The 21,904-nt window shown below is 44.2% G+C and overlaps 1 protein-coding gene across 1 annotated transcript in view; it reads left to right on the plus strand.

The window, feature by feature from the left end:
* The window catches only part of KIF21A (kinesin family member 21A), a gene marked incomplete at both ends in the record, with an annotated part of 102,474 nt that extends 99,653 nt beyond the window's left edge, over positions 1-2,821 (plus strand). The window contains 2 exons of the mRNA XM_082011450.1: positions 444-643; positions 2,728-2,821. Coding sequence (XP_081867576.1) covers positions 444-643; positions 2,728-2,821 — 294 coding nt within the window. The remainder of the gene's footprint in view (positions 1-443; positions 644-2,727) is intronic.
* Between the last annotated feature and the right edge of the window lie 19,083 nt (positions 2,822-21,904).

Here is a 21,904-nt window from a genome sequence, read left to right on the forward strand (position 1 = left end):
TTCCGTCTCCCTGGTGTATTTTTTGAGCAGTATTTTGGATTTTCTTCTTGTGTTTTATAGCTGTTTTACAGCCAGACTTGAAACATATATGCAGAGACTGTATGTTCAAATATGCATTTGAATATGTGCAGATTTAGCGTTATCCTAAATTAATTTCTGTTCCATGTCAGGTCAGTTGTGCATATATTGGATTTTCCTCTTGTTTTGCAGTGCTATTTCACAAAGAGAAACAAACTCGTGGTATAGAAGTAGTCTCATGGAAGGAAGTCTCCTTGTTGCTCTAAAGGAGGAGAAGCCACAGGGCTGGGGTATATCCAGAGTCATGCAGCAAAGCCACTGCAGGACAGGAATCGGGCTTAGATCCTGGGATTTTTCCGTTTCTGCGCTCATTCCTCTAGAAGTTTTTGCAGCCCGCTGAGACTTGCCTGCCTTCTCTTTTTCAGCAAGTTCCTAATGCTCATAAAGACTGGGTGTGTGCTCTTGGCCTGGTACCTGGTGCTCCAGTTCTGCTCAGTGGCTGCAGAGGAGGCACCCTCAAGCTCTGGAATGTGGATACCTTCGCACCCATTGGGGAAATGAAGGGACATGACAGCCCGATAAATGCAATCTGCACCAACTCGAGCCAGATTTTCACAGCAGCAGAGTGAGTTATTCTTCTCCATGAATCTTTCTTTTTCCATAGCTCCTGCTAGAATTCTGTCCATGCAAATGCATTTAGGAGATCTTCAGTTGTGTAAGTCACTTCATAGCAAGCATGGGGAGAGCTGCTCTATGACCCTAAGTACTAGTCATGTCCTGCAGTGATCCCTCTGTGCAAGGGATGCACAACATGATCCATTGGGACACAGGAAGAAAACACTAGAACTTCAGTAGTACATGTACATAATTTACAAATTAATAAATACACTTGGGGGTGTGTGATCAAAAATATTTTACTGGCAGGGGGACGTGATCAAAAAAGTTTGGAGACCACTAATCTACAGAATGGGAGGGAGAATGTGGCAATAGTTGAAAACTTTACAGTTGGACTATTTACTGCTACGACTGATTCCTGACCTGTGTGAGTTTTTCTAAAAGCCATGGTATGTGGTTGTTTTTTGTGGGGTTTTTGTTTGCTTGTTTTTAAGTGCTGGTGTATAGCAGAAGCTTCGTAAGCTGTCCTGCTGTCCTTTTAACACCTTGATTTGAATATTTGCTTCTTCAGTACAAGTGAGCAAACTGAGTACCTGAAACCCCAGGGGACTTCACCAAGAAAAATACTTCATTCTGGAGAAAGCACAGGAGACAGCAGCAGAGCCCACGTAGTGGTGTAGTCTGAGCTGTGAAAGGTGTTGTGTTGTCTTCTAGTGCCAATGATGGAAGCTTCTGGCCTTCTGACTTGAAAGCGGGTCTTTCTGAATCAAAGCAGGATTTCGAAGTTGCCAAGTTTCCACGCTTGATGGGCCAATTTTTATGGTTAAGCATTAATAGATAGCAGTAGAGACATCAAAGCTTATGTCTGTGTTTGCCAGAGCTTTATTAATAAAGTTTAGAACATACATTCACCTGAAACTTATGCTTTATTACTAGTGAACGAAAACCCCAGCCTTTTGGCACTTCTAACATTGTGGTGAAGGTCTACAGAACTTAGGGTATTCCTGACAATTAAGGTGAACCGAAGGCACAAGTCAGAAAACCTCTGTACTGTGATAAAATCTGTCCTGACCGCTGCCTCCTGGCTTTTTTTGAGGAGGTTATAAGGGATACATGAGTCAAGGTTTGCTTGTCACTCAACTCAGTATTTATGAGACGTTTATAACTTCTACCTCTCTTTCATAGTATAAATTGCTATTTAACAAGACTAATTCTTTATTTTAACTTTTTAAATACAATAATATAATAGAGTTTTGTAACACATACGGTGTGATACTTTACACAATTTTAAGTATGTGTAAGTAAACAGTGATTGTTGCCAGAAGTACAGAATCATAGCTTGCCTCTCCTGGGCTTCAGAACACCAGCTCACTGGTAGATGCTTTCCAGCACCTGGCAAAGGGCTTTTTGGGTTTTTTTTGGTTGAGGGGGTGGGGGTGTTTTTTTGGTGTTTTGGTTGGGTTTTTTTGAGGGAGGAGTTTAGGACTTTGTATGGTCTTGTGGTTCTGTGCTTTTTTTACCTTTTCTTATTATAGACTGACACCTCTCATGCAAACAGAGCGTGTTTCGGCTCCTGTTTGATTTAAACTGTTACAATTTTCACCCTTTTTTTAATGGCAGGAAGTAGTTTTGTGCTATTGAGTCTGTCCCTCTAATTCTGCAGCACACTGGCTGTTTGCCTGTGTGTGGTCTGCTGAGTTGCAAATAGTTACATGATGGAAGCTCTTCTCTGATGTCAGTCTACTTAAGCCTGTTACCATTAGCATATTTTACAAAAATAAGTAATAGCAGAGTAGGAATTTACTTTCCTCAGACATATAAGCTTTATACTTGCATAGATGCTTAAAGGTGGTAGCCAGTGCTGTTATAAGGTTAGGGAATCGTAAATGTTTTACATCTTAGATTACAAAGTCTTCTGGAGGTGGAATGACCCTTGCATATGCATTAAGGAAATCTTATTTTGCCAACAATGCCTTTCTGAATAAGACACAGGAGCTTTTAAGAAAGCTTCCCTGTTGTCTGCCCCCCCCCCCAATCCCTCTTCCTCCCCAGTTTAATTACCGAGCTCTAATAGTGCTTTATTTTGTTTTTCAGTGACCGGACTGTGAGGATCTGGAAAGCTCGAAATGTCATAGATGGACAGATCTCAGATACAGGAGATGCAAGTGAAGATCTTACTAGTAATTGAAATGATGGGGATAAGTGAATATATGGATGCATTTGAGGTGCACTGTATGCAGTTTGCTGCATGCTTATTAGGTAAACACTAATGACTGGAATGAACTGAAAAATGAGAGTGAACTCTTCTGCTTAGACCTGCTGTCCTTAAAATATGTACTGTATTTAAGAAAAAAATAACCTCTTAGTAACATGCTTGTGTCTCAATGGTCACATATATATGTCTATATATTATGGCTGAATGTGTGTGCATATGTAACACTTGCAGTTAAAATTAACTGGAAATCAGTCTTCGCTAATGACCCCCTCAAAATTATAGCCTGGAATATATAACAAGTGCTCTGCTGTATTTCACTCACAAGTATGATCAGCTGTTTTGCATTTTAGGGTAGCAGGGGAGTGATGATGTCCCAGTAATAAGCCTTTGATTACAACAGGCAGTTTCAAGAGTCTAAAGGTCACTTACACTGTTGTGAGGAAAGTGGAGTGAATAAAAGGTGGGAAGAAGCTGTTAATGACACATCTATCTGACATGGCTGTATCCCGCTAACAGCGAATGCCGTATGATTTGTATTAATGTTAGCATATAACCCTTGTTGACCAAAGTTGTGCAGCTATATATACTCTGTGCTCAGGACTAGAACTCAAATGCTCATAAATTGGTATGTTTTATTAGTGTTTTGCCTATGTTCTGTAATGACTAGGTGTTCTTAATGTCATGACAGAAATATATTTTAATCTATTTTTCTTATGGATTTGTTTCTATCATCTCACATTTTCTTTTTTAAAGCAAAACATCTTTCCTTTTTATGTAATTTTATATGCTGCTAAATGTATTTTAAATACACTGTTTTGCAAACCTTGGCAGTTACTTTGGGAACTGAACCACGTGTATTGGAAAAAGCTATGTAAATAGATGGTTGTACAAAGAAAATACCTTATCTTGTGCCTGTATGACTTTTAAAGCTCTTAGAGTATGGATATTGAGGGAGGATGTATAATTTACCTAACTGCTCTGAATATTAATTTGTAAATTCTGCAAATTTTAAAAATTTATGTAGATTCAGATAGAGTATTTGGATATTGAGGGGTTTTTTTGGTTGTGTGTTCTTTTGTTTTTGTTTTTTTGCCCAGAAGATATCAGTCTGTAAATTATAGCTTATGTAGGTAACACGTAAATAAAGGTGTGAATGTGAACTACTTCCCTTTGTCTTTTTCATCATATTTCCTTATAAAAAATTCACTTCGCTTTCAGAGGCCCCAAATACAAAATGCACAATTTTACACAATGCTTTAGAATGGCTTGCTGAGTAATATAGCCCATAGGTTGTTCTGCTATCCCACGTCTGTGTTCTCGTTGGCCATTATTTCTGTTTTGATAGTATTTAGGAACCCTAGTAGGATTCCTTCTTACTAAGTGCAGTACAGACTTAAAATGAAGCAGATGGCTCCTGTTCCTAAGAGATGACATTTCTTACCTTATTACATATGGTCCATCAAGCCGAGAAAAGTTCTGATGCCTCTTACGCATCTTAGAAGAATTATTTCCTTCTCGGCTCAGCTTGAGAGGAAATGAAAATGCATACTGCTTGCGATCTGAGGTTACTGATCTATTCCAAGTTTTGGCAGAAACAAGTAGTGATACATATTGTTAAGAAACAATGTATAGGTTAGTTAAAATAAACAGCAGGAGTACCAATTAGTGTTTATCTGTCATACCTTTTGACTACTTGAGGGGTGTACGCACAAAAGATTTGGGACCATATTGCAACTTAAGAGTGAAGGTCCCAGCGGAGAATGGATTTACATGCAAGGCTCATGGGAAAGGCTCTCTGTGCCTGGCGGAAGGTCCCCATTCCTCCTGGCCCGGTGGGTAAAGGCCACCCCCCATGCCAAGCCACACAAATGATGCCAACAGCTTGGTGACCCCTGGTTTTGGAGCTGAACACTCATGCCTGTCATCTGGGAACCCCGGGGAGTTTGGTTTTGGGGTTTATTTTTTTAGTGTGTGTGTAAGATTGATACAAATGTTGTGTTTTTTCAATTGCAGGACAAAAGTCTTTTACAAACCTACAAAATGACTACCTGCCTTCGGGCTGCTCTGCTTTAACGGACTGTATGGTGAGGGGCTGTTGTGGCAGCAGTCTGAATTGGAGATGCTTTTCTCTGGTGATGCCTGATGGCACAGGCATTTTGTTTGACAAAGCTACCTTACGATAGGCACCAAGATAACTATAGAAAGACTTTTTGTTTTTACCTGCAGGAAGACATGCCACCTGAACCAGATCTTGCCAAAGAACACAGCTTTACTCTGAAAGTTCTTGCCATCAAGTAATAGGAAGAAAATTGTCGTTTTGTGAAGGTCACGGTATCAATGTTGTGTTTTAATGGAGAATTCTTCAACTGTTTGTTTTTCTCCAAACTTTTCATGTGTAATATAAAAGGACTTAGGTGACAAAAGATAATATGAAATCAGAAAAAGGTAAGCATTGGACTCTGATTGTCTGAAGATGTTTGTTTAAAAAAAAAAAAAGGTGGTCTCTGAAAAATTATTTAGAAGTTTGAGCAAAGTTTGTGGACAAATTAGTAACTACGTCCAATCTTAATCTGCTTAGATACATTCTTAAATACAGGCAAGGTCATGTGTTGTTATTAATCTCATGTAAGATAGGAATGCTGAGAAAATATTTGCAATGTTTCTTATTACGTACCAGAACAAGTGCATATCGTACCCCTGCCTTGTATAAAAGGCTCCATGCTGACCACAGAAATTGGCGTTCGACCATGGAGAGGATCAGGAGCCTGTGTTTCTTGGCTCTTGTACTAGCAGGTAAATGTATGGCACTTCATATCTTGTCATAGGCTTCAAAAGCAAGATTTAAATGTGATGGCAGCAGAAGAGCTATTGGGGGAGGCGATCTTTTTGCATGGAAGAGGAGAGAACAGCCAGGGCTTTAACTCCACCTGAGGTGACTCTGTGGGAAGACAAGAGGGCTGGCTTGTTTAAAAATATACCCCAGACTGACAATGTATTCAGTTCTTGGGCACCAGCACAGACACACTGGAGTCAATGGGACCATTCAGCTGCTGCAAGCTATGCTGTGCTGTGCTACTTGGTTTACTGTGATTTTTACCCCAATATGCCAGAGCTTAATTCAGTCCAGAGCGTAGCAAAGGCAGAATACATCTGCGGGAACCTCTGCAGCAAATGCCTTTGAAAAGTATGGGTGAATCCAAAATATGAAGACTAATACTATTAGTTTGAAAGGCATTTAGTAATCCTTTAATTTCTTGTTTATGCCTTATTGCAGCATTTTCTAGCTTTACTTCACAAAATTGAAGTCAAGGTTTTTAAAAATAACTGGGGATAATTTTTTACATGTATCTTTCAAACTACCTTGCTTTAGCTTCTGTTCCCATGGAAATTATAATGGAAAAGCAGCAAGTAGCCATAGCTATTGCTATATTCAACTACTCGTTTGCATTTCATCTTCTCATGTATGTTTACAGACATAGGCCATAAATGCAGTGAAAATGATGTGGAGATTTAAAAAATATTTTAAAAAGTAGGGAAGGAAAATGGCATCTTCCCACTTGCTACAATACCATTTGTACTGTAATAGAAGTAAATCCAGGAACAAGGGATGAATGAGGTTGCAGCCTTGTTCAGCTGCTCGTACCTACAAGTGTTCATTTTCAAAATATGGTGGAAAATCTAAGCTTCACATTGAGAGGGGGGGAAATAATTTTAAAAACTTCTTGGCTCCCGCTGGGGCAATTTTTTCTCCCTTGAACTAGCTTTTTTCATTCACAATATCCTTCTTATGTATTTTGGAAGTATTTTATTAAACAAATATGTTGATAAAATCTCCTGTGAACCTCTGCTGTGTAAAATGATGCCAAGTTAATAATATGCTGTAGTATGTTCAGTCATATTCTTTGATTTCAGCAATGAAAACACCGATGCGACTTTTGACTCCTTTTAGGAGGGGAAAAAAACCCCCAAACAACTAAATGCAATGCAACTGGGTTACTCTCTTCTGTGCTTTGTCTGCCAAGGTGTTAGCTCGAATGAGCAAGGCACGGCAGCGCACAGCTGCTGGACACGGAAGCCGTGCATTGACTGCAGAGGTGGTGCTTGGTATGGCAGTTTTTTAGCCTCTGTGGTTGCAGAGGATTAAGGATCTCGGGATGCAGAGCGTTGCAGGAAAGCCTTTGAAATCCTTCCACCTCCCTCAATAAGGAGGAGTATTCAGTGCGTAGTGGTACAAAGGCAGGGCAGTTATTTCCACGGGACTTGCAATCTGTCCATCTTTCCCGTATCTTCATCAGGGACAGAGAATGGAAAGGCAAGGCCCAGGGTCTTCAGTGTTTCATTAGACTGTTGATGACTCCTCCCTGATTTCTGCTCCAAGAAGAAATAATGTAGGGATTGCAGAGGGATGTTCATATTCCTATTACGCTTTGGATGAAAAAGGGAATTGGAATTTAGGGCTTTCCTACATGACAGGTCACGGGGCTGAATGCTGGACAGAAACCAGCCAACCTGTGGGGCATGACTGTCCACCCCAGAAAACAAAGGTGGAAGCCAAGTCTGCCTGTCTGGCAGCTGGCAAAGCTTAACAGGATTTCACCTGTTAATTCCTGCCCCTAAAAGGTGATCCGAGGTGTTATGGCAGCGAGGAGCGAGCTCTGCTCTGCATCCCAGGAGCATCAGACGCTCCTGCATCAAAGGATTCAGCTCCTGCTTTTACGCATTCCCACATCCTACTTGGAAATCAGCTCTGGCATCACAGCATGATGGCATTTTCTAGTGAATCTACAGTTTTATTCTGTAAATTTTCCCAGTTTATGTAATTATTGCTTGTGCACATCTGCTTGTAAAGTTAGTTATTTGGAAAAGCCCAGACTGCATCAGCAATCACGTTTTAAGCTCTCAAGCACACAACAGTCCACATAAAAAATAAAAAAAAAATTAAAAAAACTAAAGAGGTGTTAGTCATTTTATGGAAAAGAGCAATTATCTTTGAGTATTGCTCAAAGTCATTATGACTAAAATGACATGAGTTAACTTCAAAATAAGAATGCTGCCTGCTGTACGCCTGCTTGCTTTAAGAATATTTGATAACAGCGTTTTGTCGGCACGGCGGGGAGCCAGTCTCGTGGTTCCCTGCTCTCAGGAGGCTCGATCTGCGCGGGGGAACCCCTGCTCGACCTGCACATGCAGAAAGGAAAAGATTTAGCACCTAACTAAGAGGTTTTTGTCAGGATGATTCTGCGAATGACTAATTTGTGCCTTTTCTTTTACTGCCGGCATTTTCCCTTTGCTCATAACCATACCTGTATGAACACAAATTACTAATACTACACAGATGTGGTAGTCATGTAATATAGAAATGAAGCCTAATACAAATATATATGTAATCAGTGAAGCCTAATACAAACATATATGTAATCAGTATTTTTATATTTATATGTCATACAGATGTGTGCTGATTTCACATATTTGTATCTATATATACATAGACAACCTCTGCGTATAACATGAGAAAGAAGAAGTATAGTATAGAAAATGTAGCAGTTTAATATCGATAAGAGTTTTAATCCTTACCGAAGTCCACCTCCTGCTCAGCTGCCTGAAGCGGTGCTCTCGCCAGCAGTTTCGTTAGCCTGCCATTTAACTTGCCGTGAGTGCCTCAAGCGAGCCCTGCTTCAGGGCGCCGAACAACGCAGACCCGCTGCCTTGGCTTGTAAAAGAAACCGGTTGCCCTCGTCTGGGCCACGAGCAGCCACGCTGCTCTGCCGTCATCTCAATCAAAAGAATCGTACGTGTTAGCCCCAAAATGGGGAAAAAACACAACGAGAAGAAGGACCGCTAAAGAGGGTTGCATTGTGGGGTTTTTTTAACGTGGCTCTCTGCTGCTCTGACCGTTCTTGCGCCGTGTCCAGCTCTAGGCGGGTGCCTCGGCTCAGGCCCGGACGGGCAGTGCGCCGGGGCTGTGCCGGTGCCGAAGCGCATCGACTGCCACCCCCAGCCGGGCGCTTCCCGGGAGGCCTGCGAGGCGCGGGGCTGTGCGTGGTGCGCCGCCGACCTGCCCAACGCTCCTGGTGCTTCTTCCCCGAGGACAGTCCCTACGGCTACTCCCTGGGCGGGGACACCGAGAAGACGACCAGGGGCTGGAGGTAAGCTTGCGCGGCTCCTTCGGCGCCGCAGGCCGGCACTGCCGCCCTGGGGCAGCTTGCCGGAGACCTTCCCCACCCTGCTCAGCTTGCGACGAGGAGGGTAACGGACGTGTTTCACCGCATGTAAGGGACGCAGAGTTGGGGTCCTGCGCTCTCACCACGCCGCTGGTGAGGAAACCAGATGCTGGCCCAGGGTGGTCCCTCCCGCCCTGGGAGCTGTGTCCCAGTAGACCATGAGGTCTCCTTGCTTCAGGAGCGCCTGTTTTATTCATTACTGGCCAGGAAAGCCTAAGCTAACCTCAGGGATTATTTCTCTCGATAAGTTGATGATTTATTTTTAAAGAGCTGAGGTAGAATATATGCGTCATTCCCCCCGCCACGCCGGGGTGCTCACAAGCGGTGGTGGTGGGCGGCAGCGTGTGTCTCTGCCACAGGGTAACACTGAACAAGCGCCAGGCCTTGTCCCTCTTCGGAAATGACATTTCCTCAGTTGTCTTGGAAGTGGAGTTCCAGACAAGGGAGAGACTCCGGTTCAGGGTGAGTATTTGCGCGGGGGAATAGTTTACCCAAAGCGACGCGTGCTAACGGACGAGCTAACCTGCCTCCTCCTTGCCTTGCTTTAGCTCTACGACCCCAACAGGCAGTGGTTTGAAGTCCCACTCGAGATCGACTTCCCAGGGGTTGCGGCCGACGAGGCCAGCTACGACGTGGAGTTTGTGGGTGACTCTTCATACTTCAGGATCAAGCGGAAAAGCACCGGCACAGTGCTGTGAGTACCAGATGTCATTAGCGTCACTTTTCGCAGCAATTAAGAGTGACGGAGCGAGCACTGTTTCCTCATACCCTATTGCTTGGGTCTGTGTGATACAGGCTCAGGCACAAACTGCATGTGGCATAAATCTGTATTTATGCCTCGTCCCTGGAAAACACTCATTATTAATAGAAGTATGTGCCTGTATAATGGGAGATTATCTACATGCATGCAGGAAAGATTATTAAGCATGTCAAATAACTTTTGAGGCTACAGTGTCACAGCTTGGGATGCTGTTCACCGAAATTTTTGGTTTTTAAATATGTCAGAAATAGAGTACCAAACCTCCTGACACTCTCCAAGATGCAGGCTTAGGAAACTAAAGCTCAAAGCCACAGAGGCCATAAGCCTCTAACTTCCACTGATTGCAGTGAAGGGCATCTGGGGGTCTAGTTTGTCACTCTGCAAAAATACCAGCTGTATTCTCAAGCTGGTATTGTAAGTTTAAATTCGGCAAAAGCTCCTTTCACCAGCAAAGGTGTCATAATTTCCCATTTTCTTGGCTTCCACCACCACATCTCTAGTGTGTAACGCTACTTAGCAAGAGAGTTTTTCGGAAGGAGCAGCTCCCTGCGTCACAATCAAGGTGTGCTCCTGCCTGTTGCATTCAAGGATACTACAGCGTGGCGTTAGCAGCCGTCTCTGGCTGTCTGCGGTGCCAAACGACAGTGCTACAGACCGCTCTGTGTTATCGCCACTTGACTCAGGTGGGCGAAGGCGATGCATAGAACATAGAAATACGGGTACTGTTTGCATCAGGCTGTGCTTGTGTCTATATTAGCATTTTAATTCAGATCAGCAGCACCTTTTGAAGTGAATCTCCTGATTATACCCACCACTTGTGCATTGGCTGACCTTGCAGTGGACCTGAGGAGCATGGATTAGGTCCCTTCCATGTGAACTTGGCGGGAGGTGTGCTCTGGGAGCAGAGGCGGTGCGCGCCGGCTGATAACAGGCTGCTTCACAGCAAGCCCCCGAAACGTGTGCAGCCGCTGGGTCCTCAGCACCAGCTCTGCCTGTCTTGCACCCTGCTGCTAGTGCAAGCACATTCCCAGAAGGTCATCGGGGTCCAAGTGGTTCATTTTGTGCATTAGAAAATCTAACCCCAAACCAAGAAATTAAAAAATCATCTCAAATTTCCCCCCTCCCAAGAAACTCTTTGTTAAAACAGACTCAAAATATAAGCATTATCTTTGTGAGCAATATAAGGATGGCTTAACACATGTGATGCAAGTAAGACAATACAGCCTCTAGAATAATTTGAGTCTGCAGATGGAACCACCGTCCTAGGTTTTTAATTAGCTGCCCATCCTTTTGCATTACAATCTTGTGGCATCTGTTTTCATACATGTCGCAGCCGATTCTGTAAAGTTTTCTTTTTGCAGGCTGTTGTAAATGGATGTATTATGCATTACTCTGATAACAAAAATAATTTAATTCCCTGTTAGACTTAACAGCTTTGTGAAAACAGTGGGCCTATGTTAAAGGCCAAATTTTCTTCTCTTTGTAATAAGATATTTTTGTAACGGCTCATTAATTGGAATGGTGATGTAAAAGACGAGTGCATAAGGAGACATGGCAAGACAATGGTTCCCATTCAGCGCTCCTCATCTTCACCCAAAACCCAAGGGCTTAAGCTCGGTTAGTCAGGCCATGCTCAAACTTGGGATGTCCCGGTTAAGGGAAGGGGCTCGCGGTGAAGCAGATGCTGCCACAGGCGCAACGCCAGTGAGAGGCAGAGGAGCATGAGTTGGTCCCTGCCTAGCAGGTCTCCAGAAGAGCACATTCACTGGCCTGCTGTGGGTTTGGGGAAGCCTCCTCTGTGCCCCTGGCAGTGGGGCACCCCTGTATTCCCCAAAATCTGCACTCGGCAGCGCCGCAGGCATGGGGTGCAGCAGCGAGGTGCTGCAGAGCCTGGGGAGGTAGAGGGCAGTCGTGGTTAGTAGCATCGGCGCAGCGCTCGGCAGCGATGCTCTGCTATCGAGCGTCGCTGCTGGAAAAGCATACGCTGCCTGCAGGTGGGTAAAAGAGTTCTCCTGAAACGCAACCAACCCCAGAAAGGGGAAATTGCAGATGAATGTAACGTGCAGTTAATGGGTTTTTATCCTGCAAACAATGGCAGTGCTGCTCTTCTCATCAGCAGAGACAAGGGATTTTGCACCTAAAAGGGGAAATTACATGTTCCTGGGAATTTTTGTTTCATGTGAAATGGCATAGCTGGTACTTACAGACTGAAGGATCACGTCCTGGCAGGGAGCCATTCCTCTCATAGCTGAATCGTATTTGGACTTAAATTCCATGTGTGAGGGGCAAAAACGCTTCCCTTTCATGGGCTTGCCAGTCCATCCCATCAGAGTGAATGAATGCAGATGCTCAGGGATGCCTCCACAGCCTGACTTACAGGAGTTTGCAACCTCCTTGGTCACCAAAAGAGCTGTGCAGATGGAAATCTTCTTTCAAAACAGGAAAGCAGGTTACATATTCTGACCTTAAAGCCATGGGCTGCTGCATTTGCTCAGCTGGGGAGGATGAACTCTCAGCAAGCAGCATTACAGGAGCATCCCCACTGGTGACTGCAGCAGTTGGCTGGGTCCAGGGGAGCACCAGTGGCATCTGGCATGTTAAGTAGATTTTTATAACAGTTCAACCGGCCCAAAGGCAGGCTTGGATGTGTGGGAGGTGGGTCTGAGCGTGCTCTGCGGCTGCAGCAAGGTCTCAGCAGGAACCGCTGCAGAGAGTCTTCATCATTGCCTTGTCCCCTCATCCCTGTTCCAGGTGCAGTCTGCAGAGAAGTTGCTAAAACCCAAATCTTTTTCTTTGAGCTCCTTCCAAGGTGGGAGCTGCTGCTCCAGGGCACCCATCACACCTGGAGCTGCACAGCTGGTGGCCTCCATGGCTCTGCCAGATTAGGGCAGGCTGTGTAGGCAAGTGTCCCTGAGAACCAGGCAAGCGCATAACACCTGGGGGGACTTCAGTCTCCTATTTTAAGATGTGAATGGCCATGGTCTTCCTGTCTCAATGAACAGCTGAATCAATCGTTCATCTTCATATGCACACAAATATTGCTCAGAACAGTTGATGTGGGCAAATAAAGCCTCTTTAACAGGTGCTGCACTCCCTGGGTGTGAGTGGATAATATCTCGTGTCTACAACAAACCAGGTCCAGACATTTGGCTGGACCTTTCTAATGTCTCCGAGGAAGGCTTTCTCATTGTAAAGCAATCCCAAATCCTCAGAAATCTGTTTTACATGATGTTCCTTATCTCTCACCAGCAGTTTCACACTGCTGGATGACCCACCCTTCCAAAAACAGCCTAAAATCCCTCACGATCCGCAGCGTGCTCTGGTGCAGCTGATGATAGTCCATGTGGGGAGGGAGCAGAAACATGGTATGGGTTTGGGTTGTTCTTAAAAGTCCACGCTTGTATTTCTCTTCTCTCCTTTCCACGGTGCAGTCTATCCCGTCGTCGGAGTCTTTGTGCCACAGACTTTGCAGTGATGCTGGCAGGCTCCCTGTCCGCCTGCTTGATATAAACCCCCATCCCAGCTCTGCCATTTGTGCGTGCAAAACTTCCTCCTCATGCGGAACGATTTAATACCACGTTGCAAACGTTGCAGGGGAGAGGCAGAAAAGATTTTGAGATATTCCTGAATGTGCTTTATGGGGGTTTCTCCAGCTTGCTGTGCACGCGGAGCCTTTGCTGTAGCCGAGCTACCCAAGCGCTGGCTGAAGGAGGGCAGGACAAACTCAGGGCTCCATGTAATCACAATAATGGGGAAAAAGAATGAATTATGTGAGGGGGGAGCCATTAACAGCTGATTGCAAACCTCACGTGGAGCCAGGAGCAAGAATAAAAGGCCAAGTCCCGTTACATTTTCAGTTTGCTCCAAGGTAATCAGGCAACAGCTGCTGCTTCGCCTGCATGGGGTGAAAATTAGATGGGGTCATGCCGGGAAATGATCCAGGCGCTGCTGGGAGCTCCAGGACCGCAAGCTCTTGGGCCGCCTCCCTTTCTGCTCCTGGTAATGCCTCTTGGATTCCTCCCTCTTTACCTCTCTCCTCCTCCTCCTCTCCTTTTCTCTGTCCCATCCAGTCCTGTCTGCTCCCACCCCTCTTCACCCTCTCCCATTCTCCTGCTTTTTCACCGATGGCCAGGGAAGGTCCTCCTCCCTGTGCCAGCAGCTCTCCAAAGCCATGGGGGTGAAGAAGTGCCACCTCCATGCTTTTGCAGGTGAGGTGCTGAGGAGGTCAGATGAGACCAGGGGCAGGCAGAGCCCCTGCTCCCATACAGATGTCAGGGGTTTTCGATTTTGCCTGGGATGTAACCCAAACCTGCAGCTGATTTAAGGCTGCAAGTCTTAGATCTGAACCACACGGGTCAGGGATGGGTGCCTGTGTCTCCAGCCCTTCCCTAACTACTAGCCTCGTGGGGCTGTGGGGAACCTTCACCTGCTCCCATGATGCTTGGCAAATACCTGTTTTGGCAAGTCTGAGTGATCAGTGGCAGAAGGTTTTGTCAAGAAATTTGTAATCAGCTTTACTTTAATAAATCCTCGCTCATACTATCCTAGCTGATCTTGCAGCTCTACTGGGAAACTGGCCTGTTTCTGGCCAGGGCCCTACAGTAATAAAAACAGGAGAGAAAATATTGGGTTGTAATAAGGCAGGTGAGGGAGCAAAACAGCTTCTGCGTTATTTAGTGGCGCCTGCTCTCAGGTTGAGTATTAGTCTCCTTTCTGCTCCTGCCACTAACAGCTGCGACGGCTGGAGGAGGTAGTATCAAGTGTAAGCATAAAGGCTTCAAGAAAGCATAGATTTCCTCAAGAACACAGAGTAGAAGGCCGGGAACTCTGTGCTTTAAGGCAGCGATAAATAACAGAGACATCCTCATTTTGCAGCGTGTGATTACTCTGTGGGACTCGTTGCCCCAGGGCAGTACTGACAGGGGAGGCTTAGCAGGGTACACATTCACGCATAATAAAAAAGTCATCTGTAGGAAAAAAACCCAACTATTTTTGTCTCTGCGTTTCACAACATAAGCTAATTCTATGAAAACAGCCAGAAACTTCCTCCATAAGGAGATTATTGCAAGGCTGGCTCTGAGTGACATCTTGTGCCTTCCTCTCCGATATCTGGCCTGGGCCATTGCTGGAGACAGACTGCAGAGGGATGGGCTATTGATTTGATTCTCCACTTTAATATCTGTTCTCCAACTGACTTTTCCTTCATGATGTCATACAAATAATGGAAGGCAGAACATTATTCCCAAACCAGATAAGTGCTCCTTTCTCTCTATTAAGAGTTTGGAATACCTTGTTTGCTATGACACTTGGGAAGATACGGAACAAATAATCAAAATCTAATAAAGAATTTCCCTAATTTCCAAAAAGGCTGCTGCAGAGTTCGGCTGCCTTTTTTATTGATTGTGGTAGTGAGTGCAGACACCACTTACCATGAAGACGTTTTTACATAGGCAAGGCTATTAGAATGATTTATAACGCTATTGTCTTAAACTGCAATTTTGCTGAAAGCAACAGGAGCAAATTGTATGCATCATGGGTAGCTTTGGTTTGCACCTAGTTTGTAAGAACCATTATTTTAGTCTTCTAATCATTAAGATTTATGTTATGTAGGCGATAAGTATTGTAGGTATATCACTTATCCAAGTGTTTTTCAAAACAAAAATGAAGCATTATATATCCAGCCACTTATAGGAGATGCCCTGATACCATCACGATGAATACAGTAGAAGTGGAGCGGAACTGTGTCAATAACTGTAAACATACCCTGCAATTCTTTCTTTTAAAATCTCACATTTGTGGAAAATCTGTTGGTTACTCATGCTGACTTTCTCTACCTATTTGATAAATCACCTTAAAAATAAGCATATAAAAATTCATTCTTGGCATGCATTCTGCAGTCCAGTGGTGCCCCAGGACTTACAGCTAAAAAGGAATAGGGCTGTTGTGAGACAGTGGAAACATTTTTCAGCAATCTGAGCGCAATGGAAAATCATGGCGACCTGGGCTCCTAAGAGGCAGCTCAAGTGGGGTGAGTCAGGGGCCACGTATATTTGAGGTTCTTCTGAATATATGGCCTATACTACTCAGTCCATAAGGTACTTTGCTGCTTTATAGGCAGCCTGTGCATACAATGATAGCCTGTGCCCTCTGAAAAGGTAAGCCAAAGCTCTCCCAGGAGACTTAGACCCACTTTTCTGATAGACATGTGAAGTTTCCACTTGAAGACGCACACAGATAATACGTACGGTGTGTTCCTGTTCACAAGGCTGTGGTTTCCAGAGGGTTTGGAGGCCAAGAAAAGCACATGTTGGAGAGGACATTTTCTCCAAGCAACTGATGGGATAGGTGTTCAAACCTTAAAGTAATGAGCTCATTTCTCCTGTATTCATTGCAACAAGAAGGGAAAACCCCCCTTTCCCAACCTAAAATGATTCTTGAATGTCCAGATAATGCATGATGCATATCCTAATGATGTGTCATATATGTGTCCCAAGTCTCCTAATTATGGAGGTTTTATAAAACCATCTTTATAAGTGCCACCAGCTGCTTGCTCACGGCAGGCGAGTCAGTGCTCCGAGCCATTGCACACGCTGCGGTTATTGGTCTCCAATAAACTTCAACAGAGCGAAGTCATTCAACCAGGCAAATCATCATGTCCAGTTTGTATTACAAAGGACTGATGACTGCACTTCTAAAAACCATTTTATACTACCTTTTAGTCATCCCCCTCAAATGTTGTGACAATGTTGGTCATAAACTACCCCGTCAACATGAACAGGATGTTTTATCTACCTGCCTACCCACCTTCCTTTAATACTATTTCCCTGGTCCTCTGCAGTTACGTTTCGTCCTGGTGGCCTGAGGCTTGACTGCTGGATGTGAGACTGGTTCACTTGCTGGCCAGAAATGTTAATTTTCACACAGACCTTTCCAATCCTGAATCACTCTTTCCCCCCCACCCCCTCCCCTCCCTGATAGGAGGTTAGAAAAATAGAGAGGTTTACTCTTGAGTATAGTGCACAGTGTTTGGAAGGAAACGTTAGACTTTATCAGTCAGACTTCCCGGACAGGCAGCAGGCAACTGTTAGCAGGCAATAGGCCAGGCAGACGTGTGGGGAAGTCAGTTTGTATTTCCACAGGCAGGAGTATTCCCACCGCAGAGGCATTAAGGGGTTGGTTAGGACTTTCAGCAGTGAACCTGAGTGTAGCTATTACCTCTTGTCCATAGAAAAGGGTTCTCATCTTCACAGGCTTTGCCATGTCTAACTGCTGGTAAGGCTTGAATTTTTGACAGTGAGCAACGGCTCAGCTGTATTTTTAGATTTTTTTAAGATTCCTTCTGTTTGTCCATCACAGCAGGATGGGGAGGTGTGAGAGATATAACATTTTCTTTTATTGTCTCTAAGTGTTTAAGGAATGACAGACATATTTTTTTTCATTTAAATGATTGCTCTTTGCCAACACAACACAAGAAAACACGTGAAGTGACACAACAGCTTACCACAGCGCGCTGCAGTGCACAAGGGCAGCCGCTTGGGAGTGGAGGCAGAGAGGGGTGCTGGGGAAAACCTCTCCGTGCTTTCCTTCAGATGGAGAAGACATGATGATGCCTGGAAAAAAGAGAGTAATTACCAGTCTTTTTATGTCATATTTAATGCTATATTTAGCACATGGCCGTTCTGGCAAGCAGAGGTCTAACGAAAGAGGAGGCTGGTGGGGAGCGACGGCTGGCTGCGCGGCACGGGGAGCTGTGCTGTTGGGAGCAGCAGCCCCCAGGGAGCCCAGTGATGGAGGGGTGCAGCACGGGGCACCACCTTGGTGATGCCACGCAGAAGTTGCGTGCGCGACAGTGGCCCGAGGGGATGCATGAGGTATAAAAGAGTATCTCTGTGCCATCTAAAGACGTGGTGGGACAGAGGGGTTGTTCCTAGGGTTGTTGTTTGCACCACCACAGTGACCTCCTGGGCAGGGAGAGGACTTGCTGAGCGGAAGGAGTGCTTTTAATGCCGTGGTAACACTAATTGCTCTCATGATGGGAAATGTCAGTGCCGTAATGTGTGGGTACCATGACGATACAAAGTCTCATGTCCCCTGATCAGACATCATGGAGAGTGCTCAATGAGTTAGGAAAGGTATTTAAGCTCTTCCCAAAGCATTTCCCCTCCAGCATCCTTTGTTTTTTACATAACCCCGTGGTCTGCTCGGAGCAGTGACCACGTCTACCTTGGCACAGAGCACAGCTATGTGATGGTGCTCCTTCAGACAGGAATGTAGCTCCAGAGCCCATTCCATTCCTGCACAGCAGCAGCCTCTTGTAGAAAGGCCTCTGTTTGCCAAGGGCTGGATCTGATTCTTGGGGATATTTTGCATGTATTAACCTTCCTATAAGAAAATAACCTCATTCAGTACTGCGTGTAGGTGGAGGAGATGATGGAAGGGAGGGTGGGTTGCTGCTGGCAAACCACCAAATCAAGACTTACATACAAATTCTTACTTTTCCTGCTTGTGAGAAAGATCAAACAGACTTTTAAAAAAATACATAGACCTTCCAGTACATGTGCTTGACTTAGGAGTTGTCCAGGACACTTTGGGGATGAGTTGTGCCTGCTTTTTGCATGGAGAGGCAGGAAGGTACCTTGGACCTGCCTCTGGGCATCCCTGTGAGTAGCTGTCCTTGCTTCTTCCTCGTGGGGAGAGCAGGGCTGCCTGAGGCCGACGTGGTGGGAGCGGCGGTGCCCTCCCAGTCCTCCCAGCAGCGGGGATTTGTCCCCGGGCAGGGGTGCCAGTGGCACAGGGGGCAGCCAGGGCTCACCAGGGATCGCTCCCCTCGCAGGGGTAGCGCTGCTCCCCGCTGACACAGCCTGTCTTCCACTTCTCTGATTTACCGGTCAATTTGATCAACCATTTAATTTTGTCAAAATCATTGACAAAAGATCATTAAAAGGAGAGTTATGGCACTTCTACGCTCTATGGCTTTGGCTCATTTATTTCAATTAGCTGTAACAAATTCATGGTTAAATAAGGCTCGAGAGGGTGCTATCTAAATGTGGTACTCATGGCATACACAGTACCGTTAACGAAACACTTCTCCACAGCTTGACTATGTTCTCCCCCATCTAGCTTGCAGCTCATTATGGCACTAGAGGTAGGAAACAGAATGTAACACCTAATTAAAATGTGAGCCTGTGTCCACAGATGATTCAATAGAAATAAAGGCATTAAGCTGGCGAGAGAAGCAGGAGAGAGTCATCACAATAAAAACATCTCATTCAAGCAGAGTCTGGAGGAAGCTATCTCTCTGCTTTAAAGTCGGGGGTAACAAGAGTCTTCCAGTCCTGATGCAGAAAAACATTAAAAACTAAAAACTGATAACAACTAAATGTCTGTTGTTCTCATTAAGAATTCTGAACCCCACTGCGTAATAACAATTTTTAGCCTGCCCCGTTGGTTGTCATAGAAATAGCACAAGCAACCACTTATTTTGGTAATAGGATTATAGATAGTGTCTTCTGTTATTTTAGTTGCTCTTTTCAAAATTATACTGATGCATTTTATTGTATAAGTAGATGAGATATCTGCAGCCATTGCAAGATGAATTTAATGTGTGATAGGTTAAACATGTTAGAGGCATGCATAGAATTTAATGTTTTTTTTTAATATTGTTACTCTCCAAAATACAGAAAAAATATAAATAGCCAGATGTGAACTTAAAATGTTGTATAGCAAAAATAAGCAAACTAATCATGTCTCAGTCTATTTGTCGCAGGTAGTACAGTACCCTGGTTGATCTGTTTTTCTCCAACCAGTATCTTCAGATCACAACTACTGTGCCATCCAATTCAGTGTATGGGTTTGGTGAACATGAGCACCCGTTCTTCAAACACAGCATGGACTTTGTTACCTATGGCATGTTCAGCAGGGATCAGGTGCCAACGGTAATTCTCTTCATGCAATACTTTGTCCTAACTTGATTCGCCAAAAGGAGGTGGTGAGGTACAGCTTTGCCCAGGGAGCACCTCTGTATGGTAACACTGCTAATGTGAATCAATGGCAAACATGGAATGTCACAGGTTTTGCAGGTGTTGCAAGTTTTAATTGAATGACAAATCCATGAGTCATTTTGAGGGGACTTTGAAACCTTTCATCAGAAGCTGTCTCACAGTACAGTTAGTTTTCAGGAAAAAAAGTATTTTGTGTGCCAAGATCCTGGTTCAGGAAAGCATTTAATTTCATGCTTGGATCAATCCCTGTTCATTCAAACAAGCTGGACTTCAGTAGGACTCATTAGATGTTTGGCTAAGCTGGGGTCAGTGGTTGATGAATCTATTTTAACTAGCAAAGCAGTTCTTACTCATGCCATTTTGGAGCATTTGGCAGAATATGGAAGGTTTAACTGAGAGAGACTAAAAAGTACCATTGTAATGAGGCAGAAAAAATAACTTTTCTATCAATTTGACTTCACACGAGTTTGGATGAAAATATTCCCAAGCTTTTAAAACAAGTTTCTAACTATGAATAAATTTATTTCTTTGCATATGTACCTGGCTGACAAAAGCTATGAAAAATAGCAAAGTCAAGTCATACCTACTGTGCTGTTTATGTTTCAGCCATTTGCCAACCTTTACGGAGTTCACCCTTTCTATATGTGTGTAGAAGCTGACTCCAATGCCCACGGTGTTCTCCTTCTGAACTCTAATGCACAAGGTAAAAAGATATACTGATTCCCTATATAGACTGCATATAGAAAGATGGTAAATTAGTAAATATAAAAAAAAAATGTTTTACTGATGCTTTTTCAACGTGGTACACATACGAGTGATTGAGGTTCCAGGAATTACTATAAAGCTTTCAAAGAGATTTCATTAGAATGACTCTTTAACAAGGTAAGGTACTTTCAGTGAAAATATATGATTAATTTATTTTTTTGAAAATAGATGCACATACAGGGAAAGGAGAAGGTAGAAGAAATTTCCTCTGGGATTGGCATAACTGAATCAAATCAATTTTGGTTAGTCCTATATTCTGTCCGTGGAGAACAGTTTTGTGTGTTGCCATGGTCACCTTGCTGTATTAATCCAGTGGTATAATTTCAGAAAAGGAGAATCTTCACTCAGTCTATAAAATCAGTTTCCCCTGGCAAGCAATGACTTCTAACAAGATTAAAATAGCATGGAGGAACCCTAAACACAAGCTTGTGGTTCCTTTTTATATACATGAAACTGAGACAAATGGGTCTGTGCAATCTACTCTGTGTGGGTTTCTGTGATTTATTGCTGCACAATGCCAATCTGAAAGTGGAGGTTACAGAAACTGGGCAACTGCTAGCCTACATACAGGTCCTGTTTGCTCATCCAGTCATACCCACAAGGTGTCGGGTAGTGACTTGAATGCGTAGCCACCTCTGCCTAGGGATACATTTATGCACAGAAGAGCTCAGTGTGCATACACCTAGGATAGCATAGCATAGCATAGTTCGGTTGGAAGGGACCTACAATGATAATCTAGTCCAACTGCCTGGCCACTTTAGGGCTGACTAAGAGTTAACAAATATTATTAAAGACATTGTCCAAATGCATCTAAAATACTGAGAGGCTTGGGGCATCGACCACCTCTGTAGCAAGCCTGTTCCAGTGTTTGACCACCCTCTTGGTAAAGAAATGTTTCCTAACGTTAAGTCTGAACCTCTCCTCATGCAACTTTGAACCATTCCCATGCATAGTGAAGAGATGGTTTGTACTGATGTTTCAGATACTTTTCAGATGTTTCTCTGAGTTCAAACCCATCTTTAACTTTCCGCACTATTGGAGGGATCCTCGACTTTTATGTCTTCCTTGGACTGACTCCAGAAAACGTAATTCAGCAATACACAGAGGTCAGTAGGAAAGTGCCTACGGCAGATGGGGCAGTGCCTTGTAATGAACTCCCATCAGTATTCTGTAGTATCAGCAGGTAGCGCAGCCAAAACTTTGTCCTGATCTGTTCATACAAAACCATAGCTTTAGGTCCATGGGCAACCTGGCATGTGCTCAAGCACCTGCGAATGGTCTGAGTACAGCAGGATGGCTGGGCGTTCAG

This window comes from Phaethon aethereus (assembly GCF_964289735.1).
Source record: "Phaethon aethereus genome assembly, chromosome: 1".
In the NCBI taxonomy this organism is placed as follows: Eukaryota; Metazoa; Chordata; class Aves; order Phaethontiformes; family Phaethontidae; genus Phaethon; species Phaethon aethereus.